General features: G+C 41.1%; 1 protein-coding gene across 2 annotated transcripts in view; it reads right to left on the bottom strand.

The window, feature by feature from the left end:
• Positions 1 to 6,265: 6,265 nt before the first annotated feature.
• LOC148023542 (mitochondrial phosphate carrier protein 1, mitochondrial-like) overlaps positions 6,266 to 23,535 on the bottom strand; it is a 71,828-nt gene continuing 54,558 nt past the window's right edge. Inside the window, exons 4-6 of one of the 2 annotated variants that reach the window (XM_087696524.1) lie at positions 21,127 to 21,341; positions 7,073 to 7,197; positions 6,268 to 6,699 (exon numbers count right to left, since the gene is read on the bottom strand). In XM_087696524.1, the coding sequence (XP_087552650.1) occupies positions 6,573 to 6,699; positions 7,073 to 7,197; positions 21,127 to 21,341 (467 nt within the window). In that variant the 3' untranslated portion in view covers positions 6,268 to 6,572. Of the gene's footprint in view, positions 6,700 to 7,072; positions 7,198 to 21,126; positions 21,342 to 23,535 lie in introns of both variants that reach the window. The other variant, XM_087696525.1, reaches the window with a different exon arrangement.

Genomic DNA, 23,535 nt, shown 5'->3' with positions numbered 1-23,535 from the left:
ATTGTTAGCTTCGATTCGCACAAAAAAGTTTTGCAATCGGAGTTTTCTAGCCAAAGTTATAGCCGTTTTACTGACAGGGGGTACTGCAGGACTGCACTAGTATGGCAGGACATAAAGGCAAAAATAAGGTCCAGGAGGACTATGCACAGCAAATCAGGGATTCCATGATGGATAGCGCACTTCAAGAGAACCCTGAAGAGCCTCAACAACAAGGAGAAATCAGTATACTCACTGATACCTTGTGTGCCCATGAATTGAGACATAGGGAACGACATGAGGCCATCTTGTCAAGAATGGAGCAGATGGTTCAATTTACTGATCAGACCAAGGCTTCTATTGATAAGTTGGTAGAATCCGACGAACAACTCATGGCACAAATTGCAAAATTTATGCAGTTGCAAATGGCATCAAAGGAAGTTAATGAGAAAGCTTGTTCAAACAGTGGCCCTTCAGTCTCACTTCAGCCATCTAACCAGAATGGTCATGGAAATGGGATCATTGGAAGAAGAGGCATTCCAAATAGTCAGTATGAAGTAGGAGAGGCTTCACAAAGGCATGATGACTATTTGGGCACTTTGAATGGAGCTAATACTCAAGCTTTTGGACTGCATACTCAGAATTCTAGGGGTGCTTTACCAACAGGAAGATTACATGGTAATTCTCAGCCACCTGTTGGAAGATTTCAGTCCCAATATGGAGGTTCTGTACTTGGAAATCCTGATCAGCCAGTTTTGGGACAGCAACCCTTCCATGATAGAGAATTCAAGGACAAAATTGTTTTATCCAAATTCAATGGCCAGTCATCTTCACCATCAGAATTAGAGGAATGGACCTCTAAGATGGAGTCTTATTTTGACATATTCCCTAAAACTGATGATATGAAGATACACTTTGCCTCCTTGCACTTAGAAGGATTTGCCCACACTTGGTGGAGGTATATCAAAAAAGAGAATGTACTTATTGAGAATTGGGAAGCTTTCAAGGCACTTATGGCTGAAGTCTTTGTTTCACCTCTTAAAAAAGAGAAGTTAGAATGAAGATGGTATGGTTTGGAACAAAGGGGCCTAAGTGTAAGAGAATATACAAACCAATTCCTCAACTTGATCATGTATGTGGAAAACATCAGTGATGAGGCCAAGTTACATAAGTTTATGTATGGTTTAGAACCATCCTTGTCAGCTGATGTTATGGCGCAAAATCCTACTTCACTTTTCAAGGCTATTGAGCTTGCAGAGCGCTATGGAAGAAAGTATAGGAAAGAGTCTTCATTTCAGCCAAGTTATGGACAGCCAAGGACTGTTTTAAAGCAAGGGCAAGTTGGTAACAATTATGGTAGCGCAATCATATGCCTAGTGGGAGCTTACGGATACCAACTTATCCTCCATTTAATACTTCTAGGCTTCAAAGCAATTTCAGGACAGCAAACAGTCCAAAGGTTGAATTTAAGCAAGGTGACAATAAGCCTAAGTCCACTTCAGCCATTACAAATTCCAAATCTATTCCCATGGATCTTTACAAGGAAAGAAAGGACAAGGGCTTATGCTTCAAATGCGGAGAAAAGTATACTCCTGACCATGCTTCAAAGTGTGTATATAAGAATGTCAAGCCAAAGCTTCAGAGTATGCTAGTCTTTGAGGACTTTGAAGATGACATAAATGAGGCTAATGTAGTGATAGACAATGCTGAAAATGAAGATTTTGAGGATGATGGTGGACAGGAGTACTTTTATGATCCATCTGACTCTTTTCCTTTTGATCCAAGCGGTGATATCCCATTTGATCCTGGTGGATTTTGTAATGAGTTGCCTGCTGCCACTAATTGTTCTATCTCTATGGATGCTTGGACGGGATCTAAGAACCCTAATACACTTCGTATGAAGGGAAGCATATGTGGAAAGCCAGTGTTCATCCTGATAGATAGTGGCAGTACCCACAGTTTTGTCAATAAATCCATTATGTACAAGTTGAATTGTCTTCCCACCGACTTACAACAGCCCATTAGAGTACAAGTGGCTAATGGTGAAGAGGAAATCAGCACTCAGATTTGCCCACAGGTTTCTTTGCAAATGGCTGAAAATTTTGAAGTCAAAGTAAACCTGATCACTTTGGAAATGGGGCCCATAGATATTGTACTTGGTTGTGATTGGTTGATGACCTTAGGCAGGATTACTATGGATTTCTCACAGTTATATATGGAGTTTTTCTCCAATGGACAGCTCATTCGTTTACAGGGAATCCCTAGTAGATCTCATTTTCAGCTTATCACCATTCAACAACTCAAGAAAGAGTACAAGAAGCGCTCACAGATATTTGTATTGCATTTGAACAAAGAAACACAGGATCAGCCCAATAATTCAGCAAACCATCCAGCCTTGACAGCTCTTCTTGAGGAGTATAGAGATTTATTTGAAGTACCTACTTCATTGCCTCCTAAGAGAGCGGTGGATCACCCCATTGATTTGGAACCCAACTCAAAGACAATCAATAAGCCACCTTACAAACTATCAAAATGTGAACGAGAGGAAGTAGCCAAGCAAATCAAAGAGCTTCTTGAAATGGGATTCATTGAACCCAGTTCTTCACCTTATGCATCCCCAGTCCTGTTAGTCAAAAAGAAAGATGGATCTTTCAGAATATGCATTGACTACAGGGATCTCAATAAGATAACAGTGAAGAACAGGTATCCTATACCCAGGATAGATGATTTGCTTGATGAGCTTAAGGGGGCTCGATTCTTCACGAAGATTGATTTGAGATCAGGGTATCATCAGATTCGCATGAGAGAGGGTGATGAAGTCAAGACTGCTTTTAGGACTGATCGTGGGCTCTACCATTTCTTGGGGATGCCATTCGGCCTTACAAATGCTCCAGCTACCTTTCAAAGCTTGATGAATAAGATTCTGCAACCTTTCCTCTTTCAGTTTGTCCTGGTGTTCTTTGACGACATTTTGATCTATAGCAAGACTTTACAGGATCATTTGTCGCATATGAGGAAGGTTTTTGATGTGTTGAGATATCATAGGCTTTTTGCTAAGGAGAAGAAGTGTTCTTTCATGCAGACTGAAGTGGAATACTTGGGACATATAGTTAGTGAAAAAGGAATACAGGCTGATCCCAAGAAGGTGCAATGCATAAAAGATTGGCCAACGCCTACTACTACTACCTCTCTTAGAGGATTTCTTGGTCTATCTTCATTCTATCGCAGATTTATAAAGCATTATGCGACAATTGCAGCCCCTTTAACTGACAGGTTGAAGAAAGAGGCTTTCTTTTGGGATGCTCTTGCAGATAGCAGCTTCAACCAGTTAAAGGAATTACTTACCTCTGCTCCTATTCTTGTATGCCCGGATTTCTCTAAAGAGTTTACTATACAGTGTGATACTAGTGGCCGTGGCATTGGGGCTGTTTTGCTTCAGGAGCATGGAGTAATTGCATTTGAAAGCCGTAAGCTTACTGATAAGGAGATGGCCATGAATGTTTATGACCAGAAAATGTTGGCTATTCTGCATGCAATTAAGAAATGGCACCATTACTTATATGGCAGCCGGTTCAGAGTACATAGTGATCATCGGGTACTCAAGTATTTCCTTACTCAGTCAAATCTCACTCCAAAGCAAAGACGATGGGTAGCAACATTACAAAATTATGATTTTGATATCACTCATACAAGGGGCAAAGATAACATAGTGGCTGATTCTCTTTCTCGTATGTGGGCCTGCAAAGTATCAGCCATGACAGAATTACATAGTGATTGGATTGAAGAGCTACAAGAAGCATATCTCTTAGATGAGGAATTCAGCCAAATCTTTCAGAAATTACAGCAAGGTCTTATGGAAGAAAACTCACATTACCAGCTTAAAAATGGTCTTATTTGGTGGAAGGGCAAGATTGTTATTCCCTCTACTTCTTCTTTCAAGCGAAAAATTATGGAGGAGTTGCATTCTTCACCTTTAGCTGGACATTTGGGAGTTTTCAAGACTTATGACAGGATTAGCAAGAGCTTTTATTGGAAAGGACTGTGGAAAGATGTCAAGGACTTCGTTATGAAGTTTATGCCTTGTCAGCAAAATAAGGATAGCACCCATAAGCCAGGAGGTTTGTTGCAGCCATTGCCTATTCCTACGGGTAAATGGACTCATATTACTATGGACTTTATCACTTGCTTACCTACTACCAAGAAGGGGTGGAATAGTATTTATGTGGTGGTTGACAGACTCACTAAAGCAGCTTATTTTATCCCAACAAAAATTTAGTTTACTGCTTCTCAAGTGGCCAACCAGTTTATGGAGCATATTTTCAGATTACATGGATTACCGCAGGTGATTGTCCATGATAGGGACTCAAAGTTTATGAGTAACTTTTGGCAAGCGGTATTTACATCTATGGGTACTAAGTTGGCTTCATCTACGGCTTATCATCCCCAAACTGATGGACAGACAGAGAGAGTTAATAAATGGTTGGAGACTTATCTTCGTCATTTTTGCTATGATGTCCAAACTTCATGGGATTCTTGGTTACACTTGGCTGAGTTTGCTTATAACAATTCCACTCATGAGAGCATAGGAGTTTCACCCTTTGAGGCTTTGTATGGTTACAAGGTGCCCTTGCCCACAGTCATTTTTAATGACAAGATCAACCCTCATGGGAAGGAAGAGTTGGAAAGAATGCAAACCCTTCTTCAGCAATGCAAGGTGAATCTAAGGAAGGCTCAAGATCAGATGAAGATGTATGCTGATGAGAAGAGGAGGCCTTTAGAGTTCCAGGAAGGAGAGCTAGTTTTATTGAAGGTGCCCAAATCTAAATACTCTCCAATCCCTATTATGGTGATCTAGTGGATTTAGTTGATGAGCTGCCACCTATTGATGAAGATGGTCTTGTTCAGTACATCCCAGAGGCTGTTATAGGTCAGCGCGAAAAGAAGCTTCGATCACGTTCTATTGTGGAATATTTGATTAAATGGAGAGGTTTACCCTCTGAAGAGGCTTCTTGGAGACCTGATTCAATATTGGATGAGTATCCATACTTGAGGGATACATTGGTGGCTGAAGCCTATTGCTTATGGAGCTAGTATTGATGCAGACTGGTTCAGGACAGCACGCTGTTTTAGAACAGTTTTTGTCGTACTTCATTTTCAGAATTGAGCTATCTACATGAGCTTAAAGTACTCTTCAAGAGCTTCGTTTTGATATGTGGTACATCTCATTTGGACACTTCTATCAAAAGTTATGGCAGATTTAGTCCAGCAGGGACTGTTATTTCAGCAAGCTGTCTACTTTCTTCTGGAACTATTTGTTGAAGATTCTATCGCTCCATTTGCTTCTGAAGTTCTTCAAATCATGTATATATTTGGGTCCTCTTTCTGTTCTTCAAATTCAGCCCTTGTAATGATAATTTTTCATTCATTTCCCATTTGTAAAGCTGTAAAACAGAGTAGTACTCTGTTCTATCCATCTCTTCTTTAGTTCTTTCTAGATTTGTTTTTTAGGGCAAAAACTTTTGGGAAGGGATGGATTGTAAGAAGCTGGGAATAGTTAGAATGCTAATAATATGCCATGTCACATAGACACTGGTATATAATGAGAGAAGTTGTAATTTTTCATATCTTTTGGCAAATCAATACATCTTACAATCTTTCTCTCCCTTCTTGTTCCAAGCTTCCATGGCTTCTTCATCTTTCTTGTCTTTCTCTCTCCAATTCTAGTCTTTCTCTCTCCTCGTCACTCTATTTCTCTCTCTCCCTGCAGTCTTTCTCTCTCCTCTGCAGTCTTTCTCTCTCCTCTTTCTCTCTCCCTAGTTCTCTCTCTGACAATATATCATTAACCCGTTACAAAAAATAAATGCAAAACCATATGTAAGAGGAATATATACCCCCTAACTTTCTAAACGATGGGGCACTCTTCTAAATTTTCATTTGCAAACTAGGGAGGTTGCTCAAGCATCAAACAAACAATTCTAACAAACTTCACAAACACAATGATCGGGCATATGAACCCGCATCATATGTTGTGTGGTAGTGGATGGCCATGTGGAATTTTCTAGAATGGATTTAGAAGTCGTGATCATATCTCTCTTTTACATGACATCCACAACCCCTCACGTGTACCAAGAGAGCAAGTGCTTAAGTGGTGAACAATTTTCCACAACAGATTCAGAAATTGTGACCATATGTGTTTTACTTTGGCATCCACATTGACAATGTTGCTTGAATGTCTACTACATGTAAACTCAAGTATCTATCAAGAACACATTATCCAAGTAACCTTTGCAAGATTGTATAGGTCCTTTAGGTGATAATATGTTATATTGTCCTCATAGAAATGTACAAAGACAATGGGCATTCACATCGACAATGTTTCTCAAATGTTTTACTACACAAACTCAATTTACGTTTTTCTACCATAGTTTTTTGGATAAGAAATAACCTTCACAAGACTGTGAAGATCCTTTAAGTATGTGAATACCTCATAATGTCCTTATAAGAATGTACAAGTACTATGTTTCCGCACTATCTTCTCAATTACATGCAATATAAGAATGTTACACTATACAATTGCCATGTTATGAATGCTACAATTATTTAAGCATTGACTTGTGGATGGAGCTTCTATTAGTTGATAAGTCAACATTTGGCACAACAGCAACGCCACCATCAATGCCATTTGACAAAATGTGCTGCTTAATGCCACCACCACTTGTAGGTCTGCAAAACCAACATAGAGAGGAAAAAGTGTTCAATCTGAAAGGCATCCAACAATTAGTGCAAGACCACACAAAAACACTAGCTTAGAGCAATAGATATAACATGTGGAAAGAAATGTAGTTATGAGTCCGTGTACAATTCATCAAACACTGCTACATTAGACTTTCTTATAGAGCAAATTTGTGTACATATTATATACTTGTCTAGAGGGAAAGGCTACATGGTTTTGACCAATCTAGAGAGTTTTCCAAACAAGAATATGCCACCTTGCCCATTCCTCAAAGAGATTGCCACAACTTTCTTTGGTGGACACACATACACACATTCATGGAAAACTTGAAATTGCAAAAGAAAAAAAAGATATTGAACTTACATGCCGACAAGAACCTTAATTGAGTCATATGCAAACCATTGCATTGCGACCACTGGACCAACCAACATGATCCGAAGTGGCAAACTTCTTGTGAAGAGCCCTCGCAACCCAATGCCCTTAATAGCCTATGGAAAAAACACAAAACAACCACTAAAGCCACTTTCTTGTTTCAGTGAAACGTGTATGAAAGCTGAATACCTATCACAATTATTTCAATGGAAAAAGAGTTTATTGGGTCTTGATTCTCTTATTCGAGGTCTAAAGGAGATTATACTATACTCATGTAAAAGAGTTTATTGGGTCTTTATTCTCTTATTCAAGGTTTAAAGGAGATATTACTATACTCATGTTTGCACTTAAAAGTAGTAGAGTAAACCATACTCTGTTTATTTGAAGGCCATCTCAAGTATTTAAAGGTCTTTGCTTGCTTGGTCATGGCTACGAGTGCCTTGCGCACACAGATTTAAATCCACAAAGCTTGAAGGGAAAAGCAACGACATTCTTAAATGACATCATGTTAACTGCACAAAACACAACAGTTCTCAAAAAAATCTCTACTTGGAGTAAGATATTAGCTACTGCTCCTACCATTGTGTTTGAGTTAGCTTCAGACCAAAAATGTTTTGGCATATAATTTTCAACCATCAACGCTTGTGCAACTTCTACAATATGCCTATTTTTTCTTTCCGCGACCCCATTTTGCTGTGGGATATGCCTGCAAGTAAACTGTCCCTTTATCCCACGAGACATCAAGAAGCAACTAGACTCATTAGAGCGGTATACTCCCTCTCCATCTAATCTCAAGCACTTAACTTTTAAGCCTGTTTCTGTTTCAACAACAATCTCGAAAGTTTTGAAGTGCTCAAATACATCACTCTTTTCCCTTATGAAAATATCCCCAGCTTCCTTCAACAATCATCGATAAATGTGACAAAATATTTATTACCACCAAGAGATACGTTATATGTAGACCCCAAAATATTTATATGCACAACATCAAGTATATTTCTTCTCATATCTTTGTTAAGCGAAAAAGGTTGTCTGGCCTACTTACCAAACTAACATGCTTTACACACTTTGTGAAATTCTACAACTCTAGAAGCATACAATCTTGTAACTAATCCTTTGGATTGCATTAATTTTATACTTTACACATTGACAAGTCCGATACGTTTATGTCATATTTCAATGTCTGCGATCACTCCTTTCTCTGTAGGATACATAGCAACATTCATAGCAAAAATTCCAACATCTAAAGTGAACGTACGGCCAACTCTACTTCCTTTTACGACCAACTTATACTTATCATTAAAGTCTTCTACAAAACAACCTTTTGCATTAAATTGAACCTACAGCCCTTGCTCTACCATTTGAGTAATACATCTGATAGACTCTTTGTCTGGCCATCGTGCAAGGACAAGAAAACCTTTTCAATGTGTAAAATTGGGTGGCATGAATCATCATCCGTTTGCACATAACATGGGTTCTATAAGTTCCGCATCTCTTCAAACCATTCAGCATGACTGGTCATATGATTAGATGCACCTGAATCGACGTACCATATATCATCATGTGTCCCCTTTCCTGTAACAACATTCATCATATGTTGCATAGTAAACAAATGCTCATTTTTGTCTTCATTCTGTTGTGAAGACGATACATAGTTTCATTGTTGCAATTTACCACTATGGATATCATCCTTCTTAGCATAACAATGAAATAAGGACAAACAATAGCAAAATTTTTAGAACTTATATTCTGCCATCCACCTCTTCCTCTAGGGCTCCCCCTGCCTCTAAAGTTTTCACGGCCTCCTGAAACTTGCATTTCACCAAATTGTTGATTTAACGTGTTTTGTTGGTTATCACCAATATGTCCCATACCATGGCCTCTTGAAGAGGATCTACCACATCCCCTTTCTAAACTTGAGTAAAATGCTTGGACTTGTTCACCATTTCTTTTAGGTGAGTCACCCGGCATATTGATCTCTTTGATAATCATGAGAGATACCAACTCATCAAAATTAGGAAATCGCTTTCATATATATACACAAGTGATAAATTATTTTCAAGCCTTCTCATTATTAAGGCCACCCAAAGTAGATGAAATGAAATCATCATTATCAAACATTGCATCAATTGCTACCAAAGCATCTGCAATGCTCCCCACCTTCAAAACATACTCATTGACAGATACTTTCTCTTTCTTCAAAGTATTTAACTCTTACTTGAGTTGAATATTCTGTGCCTTTGTATTTGATGAAAACATGTTCTAAAAAATTATCCAAGCTGCATGTGAAGTTTTTGCATTCTTGATATGCCCTAGCATAATATTATCAATGATTGCAAATAGCCAATATATCACATTTTTGTCCTTTGTATTCCATTCTTTTCACACCTTTAATTCATCTACAATTACACGGTTACTCAGCTCTAGCTCATTTTCTTCACCTAAAACAAACTCATAAAGGCTCTTTCCAATAAGGAAGTGCATCACACTGAACTTTCATGATGGGTAGTTATTATTGTCCAGCTTCTCAATAATGGAATTTCCACTGTTTTTTACTATTATCACAAAAATAATATAAAATAGCAAACAAGTCTTCTGCAATCTTTCACAACAAGTGCACAACAATACACAAAGCAACCTTTTTCATTGATCGCTCAACAACATATATAATCTACAACCTGTTTGCAAACAAAACTTATGTTTGCTTCTTGGCAAATCCCTTAAGACTTACAGAGTTGAAATCTATAACCTCTGGACCCACTTTCTGCCGACACAACTGAAATTGCAGTATGCTCTAAAACTATTGTCCACAACCTTGCGTATCTAAAACGGGGCTCGAAACGGTCTCACATGACCAAAAAGCCTGTAAGACAGTCCTAAAGGGCTAATCTGCAAAATATACATTGCTCTACTCACACACCAAATCTCACAACATTCTAAGATTTTCACTCTGCCATGCTTCCAGTGCCTCCATAGGCACTATCCAAAAGAAAGAGTGGAAGAATGAAAAAGTTTATTACCTGTTGCTTGCTTGCTTGAATCCTTGCTTCTTCTCCTTCACTTCAATCTTCAAAACCAGCCTCTGGAGCTAAATTTGTTTTGCAAGGATCAAGGTGAAGGCCGATTCCCCAAGCAAACCAAGGGGCAAATTGGTTTGAAGGCTTGCTGGTCATTTTGATAGCAAGTACCACTTGGACTAGTGGAGGAGATTGTTGAATCTCAGTTTTACTCCATCCATTTGCAATTTAAAAATACCAAAAGGGGCACCAATTTTGGGGTCAACAAGCTATCCAATGTCCAATTTACGTGAATTATTTACTTGCTGTAATTATTGTTAAGCTAGGTCATTACCACCCTATCCGAGGAGGAAGGCTGATTTCACTTACTAGATAGGCGACATATTTCAGATCTAGGCATGGCACATGCACATTACCAAGTAGGATGGATACTTTCCATGCATTTCACAGCAGGTTGGCCACTATTTTATCCAGGCAACACCTTTTATTGGCAAGTTGGCTGCATTGCAGAATTTGTCTAGTCCAAGCGGTATTACTGCTGGTTGGCAAGTCTTGGGCATTGTTGGCTCTATATAACCTCACTCTCCACCTTTCCCACTATCATGCTTTCAGTCTTCTTGCAACCGATCATGATTGTATCATCCTGTTGATCATAGCTCTTTCTCTTCCCAACCTCAACATGATTCAATGCTATCCTCCTTTGCATGCGAAGCTAGTAGAGAAGAAGAGAAATGCAAGAAGACAATAAAGAGCTTGTTCCCTTAGTCCCTCACTCAACACACCTCTCACACACTCTCTCTCTCTCATTCACCTTCAATAATGGAAGCAAGATGATAGAATAGAAGAAGTGAATAAAAAACTTCAATAGTTGCACTGATAGAGCTTCCACAACATGGATGTACCAAAAGGGTAATTATAATTGAGACCTCCTACCCTTATACAGATACAAATTAGGGTTAGGTTGCTTCTCTAGGACAGTGCACCGTTTTAGGGTTAGGATTTGTGCCCCACTTTGTGTTTTAGGGTTTCCACCACTATAAATTAGGATTTGCGCCCTCTTTTGGGTATCCTACCTCCTTTGTGGGATCCAGGCTGGTTAAACCAGATCGTGTTCCAACCTGCATTTATCCTCTTCCTACTATTGTCGGCTATTGGCGTCATCAGCAGACCCTGCTGCATTCGCTGTACCAGCACTGCCATGACTCAGCCAGATCTGCGTTTTGTTGTTCCAGCCTGTTGCCCAATTGCCATGTCATCATATGATCAGCATTTTGCTGATTCTACCCCTGACTACTTCATTAAACACTGATCTAGCCTCTATTGAGCTGCATTTTCTGCCTAACATCTCCAAAGGCTGTCTACTATGTTTTGAGATCTATCAAAGTCCAACACTCTCTCCTGCTCATGTTGTCTGCCTTGGCCCTTGAGACATGAGAGTTCGAGGGTGAATATTTCACCTTTGCATAGTGTATTTGCTGCATTCAGCATTGTACATATATTCATTCATCATTCATTCACTATCTTCTTCAGTGTTCATTGTCCGTGAGTTACCATAACCCTAACTATGTTCTTTATCAATTTGTGCTTTGTCATATGATTGTGTTTATTATCTAGAGACAACATTTCTTTACATGGGATTAGAGCAAGGTCCTTAGAGAGCTGAAGATCCTCTTCATCAATGAAGACAAAGAAATGTTGCGCTATCAATAACACACTCAGATTCCAAAAACTTTATTTTTGGTTGTGCCATCCGAAGGACACCACTATCTTCTCCCTCCCTTTCCAAGTTTTCCACATCGATGCTATGGCTTCTCCAAAGACAAAAGCGCGGACCAGTGGGTGCTCCTACTATGGCAAGAATGGTCACTCTACCAAAGATTGTCATTATCAACCTTTGCTCCCTCCAGTTTCAGAGAGGGTCCCTACTCATCGTGCCGTCCTTCGCACATCTTGACAAAAAACCTTTGCCTTCTTCCTCTTACCTTGTAAGGGGTGGTTGACATCATGCTATCATCTCACTTATTGATCTCACCTATTGTCAACCACCCCTTTCTCTTCCCTCGGAAGGGGTGGTTGACATCACACTGCCATCTCGCCTATTGATATCCAAGAATTGCAATTTTTACCTCATTCAAGGCCTTCGATGTTTCAACCATAACTTAGGGGTTAGGTCCTCATATTCTCACCAGAATAGAATGTGGACCTAGTGGGTTCTCTCTCGAGGTCAAGCTTAAGGCATGCCTATGCAACTTGGTCAACATTGGAGTCCTCTCCCGAGATTGAGTTCCAAGCACTACGAGCTCATCTTGTTTGTTGTTCTTTTTTACACGTTTCCTTTTAGGTGGATTACTTGGATTACTGAGTACCAAGTCTCTCTCTCACTTCTATCAAGGCACCTTTTCTAGGCTTTAGAGGGGGTGTCAAGAAACCCAGGTCATTAATTTTATTATTTCCTATTTAGGTTTCCATTTACAGCCGCCAAAAGGCTTTATTTGTATCATGTATTAGTGTTTGGCTGCCACCTGAGAGAGTGGAGGTGCCATCCTAAACACTTTAATGACTCATGTGCCCATAAATAAGACATGGGCATCCATCACTCTATACCTCATTCTTCAGCCAGCCTCCCTTGTCATCAACTGTTGATCTCCATCTCTGCAATGCCTAGGTGGATGCTCCCTAGTGGGAGTGGCCCGTGGTGCCTTCTAGACCTATTTGTGTTGAGAAACCACTTCTTCCATTCACACAGTTCATTTAGGGTTTCACACAAACAGCCCCAAAAAGAGCTGGTGTCCACATTTTGGTCACTTTTTTAGTGGGTACCCACATAGTGGTGCGCCACCCTAGACAGTTTATTCCTATAAATAGGCAATCACTTCATTCACTCTTCACTCGTTCTTCACTCCTCTTCCTCCGTCATCAGACACCCTTCACTTTTCTCACCAACCCCTTCCACTACCCTCACACCCCTTCAAGAGGACATTGCGGTTCGTAGCTCGTGGCTACTTTCATCCTTCTTCTGCTCCAAGCACCATATTCTAGTATCATGCCTTGCATTTGGGGCATCTTCCACCTGGCATCACTATCATCTGATTGGCATTAGCACCCTTCATCAAGATCCACCTTCACCTGCGTTTTTCAATGTGGAGATCTTCTCCTTGCCTGGCGTCGTCATCTCCAGCTTGGCGTCAACATCCTAGCCTTTGGCAACAGTCTACATCACCGAGCCTCAAACATTTCATCACTTGTCTATCATAAGGGCTGTTGGGATTTTCTTTTTGCAGCCTCGCTTCTCCTCCATCACTTAACATTATTCATCTATCACAGGGGTTGTTGGGACCTACTTTTTTGCAGCCTGGCTCCTCTTCCATTACTTGCCGTTACACGTATCTCACAAAGGCTGCTCGGATCTACGTTTTTGCAGCCTCGCTCATCCTCCATCATTTGGCCTCATCATTATTCACTTGGCATCAATATCTGGGCTGCTCTTGCGTTTGACGATTCCGACACTTTGGGATTTGCGTTTTGCCGCCTGGTTCACTCCTCGGCATTAGAGGACTGCCATTCGCTCCCTCGACAAATGGTGATCATCTTCCACATCTCCGATGGCATCAGAGGACTGCGGTTCGCTCCCTCAATAGCTTCCCTTCACCTTTGAGTGATTAACTTGGTAGCCCACTACCCGAAGGACTGCACTTCACTCCCTTCACTGTGCAGATTTCCCACAGGTGCTACTGCTGCCTGATTCAAACAAGACAATGCAGTTATCTTTTGAGCTTCAGCTCTGCTGTATCAACTTTTCTTCTCATAGCATGATTCAATGCATCATTGCCGTGTTCTTGTGTTTCTGAGTTTCTCTTCTCTCTCTATGTTTGCCGTATACGTGTTGTGTTACTCTCTACAAACCCTACTATCTCTCTGCACTATCGTTTATTTTGGCATAGTGTCAAAGCATACCTATTATTTTTGACATGGTATCAAAGCGCAGGAGCTCAGAGAGCTAAAGACCTTTTCATTAGAGAAGACAAAGACAGGTTGCAAGTTTGGCATCATCTACTGAGTTCCCCCTTCATTTCCAATGCACTGCTAGGAGACAAAGATACCATTCTCTTCCTCTCCCACCCATCCTCTCTTTTATAGATTGATACTTCGGTGCTATGACTTCTTTCCAGGAAAATGGACAGACCATTGGGTGCCCCTTTTCTGGCATCATCAGAACCCCCACTAATACTTGCCGCAATGAACCTTTGCTTTCCACCCCGCCGGGGTATATGCATCTTCCCCTCGACACTCGTTGTGCCACCTCTCTCTTTTGGGCCACAAAGTCCTATTCTACATCCGCTTTCAAAATTTTATGCTCAAGGCAATAAGACGCAATCGATGTGCTCTAAGCACTTTTGAGCCACAGGAGAATCAACTGGTACCACGGCCTTCTCGCGACCACCGCAATGCGCTACAGAGATTGCTTCTAATTCTTCTAGGTTTTCAAAAATGACACCTCAACAACCCGTGGTTGTGCAGTCCGCTCCCCCAAGAGATAGTGACTATTGGCTACTGTCCCCTCCGCAATGCGCTCCTTTGCGAGATAGTGGTTGTTTGACCCCTTCTATTACTTCGACTCCGCAATACGCTCCACTGAGAGACCATGATTGTTGCCCACTCTTGGCTCCAACCTGAGCCTCCCTTTTCCCCACCCTCGACTACTCAGGTTCGAGGAGCTCTTCAATATCTTTGACACCCCAGATACCTTCTTTTACATGACCAACGGCACTTCCTTTGTCACTAGATGATTCGGAGTCCGTGATCCACGAGTTTTTAGATTCCCTCTCTCTCATAGAGGGGGATTTAGAGGGGGCTGGCTAGACTCTCTTCGCCCTCAAAGGGGGCGCTTTCACCTCCACCCTCAGGGGAAGCACCTCCTCATCATGCAATTCATCACCTACCACTTACTCTTTTGGGATGGCTGTCCTCGGGCAATCATTTCTCCTCCTAATACCCAGGATCTTTAGGTACCGCCTAGATCGGGGCCTTGGAGATTTAGCCGCCCACAACTTGGTGACGAGGCCTTTGACTTCCTTCTAGCATGGAGTTACAGAGCTAGTGGCTTCTCTCTTGAGGTGGAGTTAGGGTCTACAAGTCATCCCATCTACTATTTCTTACTATAGGTTACCTTTCAGGTGGAAATCTTGGATCTCCGAGATCCTGTTCTTCTTCGTCGTATCTATCTATCTTCACTCCTCTTTCTTCATCCCTTTTTGGGCCTTAGAGGGGGTGTTGAGAAACCACTTTTTCAATTCACACACTTCATTTAGGGTTTCGCACAGACAGCCCCAAAAAGAGCCGGTGTCCACATTTTGGCCACTTTTTCAGTGGGCACCCACACAGCAGTGCACCACCCTAGACAGTTTATGCCTATAAATAGGTAGTTGCTTCATTCATTTTTCACTCCAAACACCCCATCACTCTTTCTTCAATCATTCTTCACCCCTCTTTCTCTATCATCAAACACCCTTCACTTCTCTTGCAAACATCTTCTATTATCCTCATACCCCTTCAAGAGGACATTGCAGTTCGTGGCTCGTGGTTGCTTTCATCCTTCTTCTGCTTCAGGTGCATTGTTCTAGCATCAGGCCTTGCCTTTGGGGCATCTTCTACCTAGCGTCACCATCATCTGCTTGGTGTTCATACCCTTTTCCATCACGCTCCACCTTCACCTGCGTTTTTCAATGTGGAGATATTCTCCTTGCCTGGCATCATCATCTCCAACCGGTGTCAACATCCTAGCCTTTGGCAACAGTCTACATCACCGAGCGTCAGTGATTTCATCACTCATCTATCACAAGGGATATTAAAACTTGCATTTTTGCAACTTGGCTTCTCCTCTATCACCTAGCATCATTCGTCTACACAAGGGCTATTGGGACCTGCGTTTTTGCAACCTAGCTTCTCCTCCATCACCTGGTATCACGCGTTTATCATAAAGACTATTGGGACCTACGTTTTTGCAACTCAGCTCATCCTCCATCTGGTGTCATCATTATTCACGTGGTGTCAGCATCTAGGCTGCTCTCCCTGCGTTTGATAGCTCCGACACTCTAGGATTTGCATTTTGCTACCCAAGTCACTCCCCGACATCAAAGGACTCCCGTTCACTCCCTCGACAACAACAATTGGTGATCATCTTCCACATCTTTGATGGCATCAAAGGACTGCAATTCACTTCCTTGACAGCTAATCTTCACCTTCGAGTGACTACTTCAATAGCCCACTACCCAAAGGACTGCGTTCCACTCCCTTCACTATGTAGATTTTCCACAAGTGCTGCCACTCGATTCAAACAGGACAGTGCACTTATCTTTTGAGCTTCAGCTCCGCTGTATCAGCTTTTCTTCTCATAGCATATTCAATGCATCATCATTGTGTTCTTCTTGTGTTTCTACTCTTTGTATTAGCCATATACACTCTATGTTACTCTCTACAAATTCTACTGTCTCTATACAGAGTTGCTTATTTTGACATGGTATTAGAGCATACCTGTTATTTTTGACAGTTTGTTGTTGTCCATGCCATCTAGAGTTGCACCAAGTCAGCTGGATGGCAGGTTCACCATGTTTGGAGATTACTGCCCACCTGCGTTTTCCTCACCATCAACTATCCATCCCCTATTGATTGCAACCTCAACCTATGTAAACGTCCCAAACAACACAGTATACTCAACAATTACAATATTCATTTGTCTTCAAGAGTTTATATGTCAAGAAATGAAGAAAATAAACACTCAAAGCTGAATACAACAATTTGCAACCATGAAAATGTAAAAGTAATGGATAATCCAAGGAAATGAGTCCATCTCCATCAAGGAGACAAATCCATAGCCCTAAAAGTAGTTGATAAAAAAGCCCAACGCCTTCCCAGGGCGTAGTGGAACAAAAGAAAAGTCTTGTTCTACTTAAAGACAAAGAAAAAGATCCCATCAAAGCCCATCCTCTTTTTCAAAGTCATTTGGTGCCTTTTTTGATGGACCCTCATCAAGCAATGAAGAGTCATACCCTCCTCGAGCCCTTTTTCTATTTTAAGGACAAGAACCAAGCCATATCAATGTAAAGCTGATCAACAGTAGAGAAGGGTTGATTTTTTCTCTTTCTATTCTCATCTTGTAAAGAAATTAGTTTTCTTTTTTATTTGCATAGTAAGTGATGCATGTGTACATGTACATCTTTTCATCATCTTGTGAGACTAAGAACTACTCCTCGCTCTCATTGATTGTAACTGAGCTATTACCTAAAGGGCTTGGGTTGAGGAGGTATAAATTCCTTTGACAGGGCCTTTTTTTTTTGGGGCGGGGGGATTTTCCCATCTTTAATTCTCAATCTTGTCTCTCAAGCACAATAGGCTAGGGCCCTTTAGTGCCACCTCCACAGTTGAGAGGGGGTCATTCTCCACCCCAATGGAGTAGATCCACTATTCATATGGCGGCACGACCGTCTACCCCCACTTCACTAGAGGAGTCATTCAATTGGTCCGCCCATGCCACTACTTTGAACTTCGGTCCTCAAGTACTCCTTGTCTCCCTTGAGGATAGACTTGATGAATCCGCTTCTATTTCTAAGTTATCCTCTACATTGAACATGCGACCAAAAATAGTTGAGTCCAATAAATAGACACAAAATATGCTATATATAACAGTTGGTCAACCAACATTAAATGCTGCTAGCCAACTAGCATAAAAATGCTATAAATGCCACACAAATAACCACAATAAAATGCCTAAAATAATGACAAGTGTGCCCATCCCATCAAGCATGCACAGAATCACACATGAGCTAACAATCTTGCTAATATCCTCTCTCAGATCATGGGTGATCTAGTACAATACAATGATACAATGATAATGACTCATCACAGTCCATATAACATATAACCACCACAGTAAATTTGATACCCAAAGCAGTGGGTGATCAAGCCACCACCAAGGTGCCTCGGAGAGAACTTGAGGTCGATGTCGATCGTATTGGCTCCTGAAAATAGAGAAGATCCATAGCATATCTCTGCGTCTATCATCAATGTCGTTTAGTAGCATACAAGACCATTCGATCAAAAATGCCTCCGAACATACGTGACCATGGATTCCCCACCTTTGGCTAGACTGCCAAAATGTCCCCTCAAGTGAGCTCAAAAGTAGAAGCTAAGCCCCCTCTTTGTCAAATAACAACCCATCAAGAACCTGGATGTCAGCAGTGGAAGCATAGACAAGAGTTGAAATAAATTATTGAACACAAGACAAAAGAGAAGGATAATAGAAAAACACTACAAAGAAAGAGAACTCAGAGATGTGCTCAAGAAAAGGAATCCATATACCAAACACGAGAGAGTCGTGTACAACAGTAAGTCACTAGCTGCGTGGGCACTAGCACCGGCTCCTCTCTTACAGAAGTCCACCTGAAGAATGATGATGACTATATGTATGGAGGATAGTACCATTCCAACAAGATGTGCCTCTGGAAGGGAAAATTGCATGTGTCAAAGCTAGTCCTGTACTTGTGTAACATGGAGCCAAAAGGATTAAGTGGTGTCCTTAGACTCAAACTTCATCTGCTAAAGCTGGCCATGAAGGGTCACTACACACATGGTGGAAAGTGCCTTGTACAACATCTGAAGCTTCGACCATACTTCTAGAGATATCTTGCAAAAGGTAACCACCAATAGGACTTCTTTAGAAATACATCCAAATCCCATGTAAGCAGAGTTTCCTCATGGTTGCCCTCATCAAAATCTTCAAGAAGAGAAAAAAGACGCTAAGGCTGAGGCAGAATTGTCCACCTCCAACGGACGGATCAACTCGTTCGACCCATCCGCCACGTCCCGGTCCTGTTTGGACCTGTCCGGTTTGGTCCCCATCAAACTACCTGACTGCGCCCTATCTCCCCATACGCTTGCGGCCAATAAATGGTCACTTTTTTTGACCGTTTTTCCCCTTTTTTTTCAGCGCTTTCTTTTCTTCTTTTCTTTCTTCTTTCTCTCTTGAATCTTCTCTATTCTTCTTTTCTTTCTCTATTCTTTCCTTTCTCTCACACAAAGACTCCAGAGAAAAGTTCAAAGATCAAACTAACAAGTTTAAAAACTCTCTCTCCTTCCCTCTCCCTCTCTCATGATTCATCTCTCTCTCTCTCTCTCATATATACACAATGGCACAATGGACCACCATTCAAATTTCAGAATTTGAAATCTCTCTCTCTCTCAACCCTAAACCCCAAAGCACTCTCCATTTCTATAAAAATCCCCCCCCCCCCCCTTCCATCTCATTCATCCTTTCAAGTTCTCCACCCCTCCTACCCCTTTCAAGCTTTCCATCCTTCCTACTCTCTCAACCTCTCTCCTCCCTTAATCTCTCAACCCTTCCAACCTCCTCCCTTTTTTCAATGGCTTCCACAAGGTATCCTTCTCATTCTATAAACTCTTGCACCATCTTTAATAGAAGTGTAAATTCCAATTGCAAGTAAGGATCTCTCTAATATGAACACACCATTGAGATTAGTGTGCAGATGTGTACTTTATCATAGGAAGCAATGAATTTTGTTGCTCACATGATGAATGCAATGAATAAAGTAATTTGGGATTACATAACATATCATTTTATGCCTTTTCCAGATGATGTGCCTCTTACACCAATCACATTCCATGTAGTTATCAAGCAAGTCAAGTTACTTGGATACGACTAGAACCTCAACTTGTAATAAGTTAGCCTCCTTTCTAAAATCAGGGACGCCAACTAGTGAACTAAAGGATCTCTTGCAAGGAAGCATTCTTCTTAGCTTCCTTCTTGGTGGCATGGTAAGTGTGGCATCTTGAGTGACTTTCCAATCAATGTGCCATCCTCAGACAGAGAGAGCTCTGTGTGCAGGGTTCAATGGTGTTCCATGGAAATTCTGATTCTGCAGTCCAGCTTTTGTGGTGCGTTAAGGACCATACTGCATTAAGTACCAAATTTTGTCGATACGTTAAGGACCATGTGGCAGAAAACAACACTTTGGTCCAAGATAGCACCTACCACCCGTTGTGCTACAAGGCTGGGCTCTGGGATCTGACGGATAAAGTAAGCAGAGTTCTCATGAAATGACCAAAATAACAGGATGGCCATTAGGCAGCCACAAGGCTACACCTCAAAAACAAACTGTATGAAGCTGGGGGACCGGCCCCTCCCTTAACCAACCATCAATCATCTATATGACGGGGAACACTATTAGGAGAATCCTTTTGAATATAAACAAAGGAAATATGTTCAGGGCTACCATGCATGTGAGATCACATACCATTCACATTGAAATTATTTCTATGAAAGTAATGGAGTACACTTGTCATATCAATGTACTGGATAAAAGTCCTGCACTTGTGTCCCCTTCATCACCAAGGTAGAACATTATTTGAGGATGAATTATGATCACACTCTTTCCTCACAAATTACTTTTGATTTGCTACGGGATAGCAAGAAGGTGGCTTTCTGTGTTTGATGTCCCTAAGGAATTCAATGTCATCATACCCCTGTAAGGACTTTAAGATTCAATGTATGGTAAATCACTATTCTGCTATACAACATGATATGAGATAATAGATTCCTTGACATGAGTTTTGGAAATTAAAGTCTTTTAGGCACAATCGAACTGTCATGTGAAGTCCTCCAGTTGAACCATGGTGTTAGAGGTTCAACATGCAAAAAAGGTTCGTCTCCTCCTTTAAGAATTCAAGCTTGTACATCATGATTTGGCAGTATGAAAACGACGGTTTTCTGTGAAAAAACAACAGCTTCTTTTCAACCCCCTAAAATTCAAGACTATATTTTTAAACAGTTCACAGAAATCCTTTTTTAAAAACATACAAAAGCCTTAAATGTGACATTACAAGTTTTACTAATACTTTTATGCGGATAGAATGTAAACCGAAAACATAATTATTGTCTTTTGGAGACACTAAACCACCTTCCCCCAATAAGAATTAACCAGCATGTTGGAATCCACAGGATGGATAGGAACTAACCTGCAATAAGGTTTGAGATTTGTTGTTATAAAGAGATGCCACTACATTGTCAGAAGGATTTGAAATGATAGTGCCAAGTGTCCCAGCCATATAGCCAGCAGCACAGGTCACACCTAGTTGCAGCCCCTTAGAGCAGTCATTCTTTTGCCTTTGAACGAGATGCTTGTATAGGAATTCAACTGAGTGCTCAAAAGAGGAGAACATTATCATGCTGACTGCAAGCAACATCAGGTGTTAGTGCTAATCTATTGCAGATTATATAGAGCAGGTATGCTCTTCCTTGCCAAGTTAACATGTTGACTGATCCAGATTGATCAAGACTCCCCATGCAGTGTGTCTTGTGGTGGTCCTTAAAATTATCATTAGACAGAAAACATCGGCCATCACTTTTGAAATTGCATATAAATGTAATGAATTACAATTTAATAGGACTTGCAAAACCCTAGGAATCAAACGACATCTTGCAACATAAATCACCAGTGATAAAAATAAACTATTTTCAAGAATCTATTACCCCCCTATGATATGTATACAATGTCTGCAGGCTACAAAGATTCTAAAAGGATATAGAAGCAAGTGAAGGAAGGGGAGCACAGTACTGCCAGGCTGGCAGCTCTACTGAATATCCTACAACCAATGATGGAGAGGAAGGATGACACACACACATGGCATATTATGCGAGTGAATCTTGACTCATCGTCTAAGGAGATGGGACCCAAACACCTCTAAGCTCCCCTCTTTGAAACCCTCTTAGGTAGTAATGTCAAGCCATATGGTTGTGCTGGAGGAGTCTCATGCTGCTCACTACCATCCACATCTGCCTTCTAAACATGCCCTGCTACAATGCTCTTGCAATTACCTACGCAAAACTCCTAAGTTTTGATAGTGATCTGGACAGATGTTGTATTGAAAGACAATGACTATGAAGGTGTGAGTGCCTAATAGCATTCGATACTCTAGCAGCTAGTGGCAAAGCAGGTTTTTGGCTACCATGTGGTATTATCATCTCTCATTGGGCTTCTTTGAATCTTGCATTGGCCAGGTGATCTGATCAGCTCAAAGCAGCAAGAGAAGAAGTCACCCCTCTCACCATCACACAATGGAAGGGATGTAGCTGAGAGTACAGTTAACAGTGAAGAGAGAGAGAGTGTGTGTGTGTGAGTGTGTGAGATAGCACGACACCCACTGCAATTATTTGAAGAGTTTAAAATGCAAGTACAAAGTACAACTCTTAAACCTTAGGGTTGCTAGTGTGTGTTCACACCCCAAAGGTGTAACACACGATAAGTGCCCAAACTGTGTAACACAGGCACACTGAATAAAAGAGAATAAATCTAGGGGAAAAAACCTCTTGTAAGGAGAGTAAAAAGTGCCCTAGTGTCCTACCGAGGATCACCAAAACTCCTCTGTGAGCGTAGGCATGAGTGAAACCCAACAAACCCCCTTGGAGTGAAGAGTGATCAATATACAAGGGTCATCCACCAAAGGAGATCAAATTTAAAGCATTGTGGAATGCTTCGAATTTGTTACGAGGAAGAGCTTTGGTGAATATGTCTACCACATTACTGGTGGTAGGATAGTAAACAAGGCTAATATCACCCACATGTAGTCTATCTCTTACAAAGTGATAGTAGATCTTTATGTGTTTCATGCGTGCATGAAATACTGGGTTCCGTGCCACTACAAAAGCACTCTGACTATCAGTGAACAAAGCAATAGGCTCCATGACAAATACATCCAAATCAGCCAACAAGCGTCTAGTGAAGATGTCTGCCACATTACTGGTGGTAGGATAGTAGACAAGGCTAATATCACCTACACTTAGCCTCTCTCTGACAAAGTGATAGTAGATCTCTATGTGTTTCATGCATACATGAAATACTGGATTCCGTGCCACTACAATAGCACTCTAACTATTAGTGAACAAAGCAGTAGGCTCCGTGATAAATACATCCAAATCAGCCAACAAGCGTTTAAGCCATACGCATTCAACTATGGTAGTGAAAGCTACCTTGTATTTAGCTTCATATGACAATGTGGCAACAGTGAATTGTTTCTTGCTAAGCCAAGAGATGCAAGATGAGCCAAGAAAGAAACAATTACCACTAGTGGAGTAACGAGAGTCAAAGTCACCAGCCCAATCTGAATCACTGTAAGCATGTAGGTGTAGTTATCCCCCCTTGGCATAAAGCGATCCAAGAGTCCCAATACCCTACAAGTAACGAAAAACACGCTTAACAACTTGCCAATGTGACATGCATGGCTGGTGCATATATCTGCTCATGGCTGAAACTGCAAATTGAATGTCTGGCCTTGTGTTGCATAAGTAAATGAGACATCCAACTGTTGGAGTATATATATAGATATCAAACAAATCACTGTTATCATGCAAGGACAGCTTGGGTCCAG

The sequence above is a fragment of the Lygodium microphyllum genome, chromosome 16 (genome assembly GCF_053477565.2).
Source record: "Lygodium microphyllum isolate KBCC chromosome 16, Lygodium_microphyllum_v1.1.10, whole genome shotgun sequence".
In the NCBI taxonomy this organism is placed as follows: Eukaryota; Viridiplantae; Streptophyta; class Polypodiopsida; order Schizaeales; family Lygodiaceae; genus Lygodium; species Lygodium microphyllum.
This window is presented reverse-complemented; position numbering and strand designations above follow the sequence as displayed.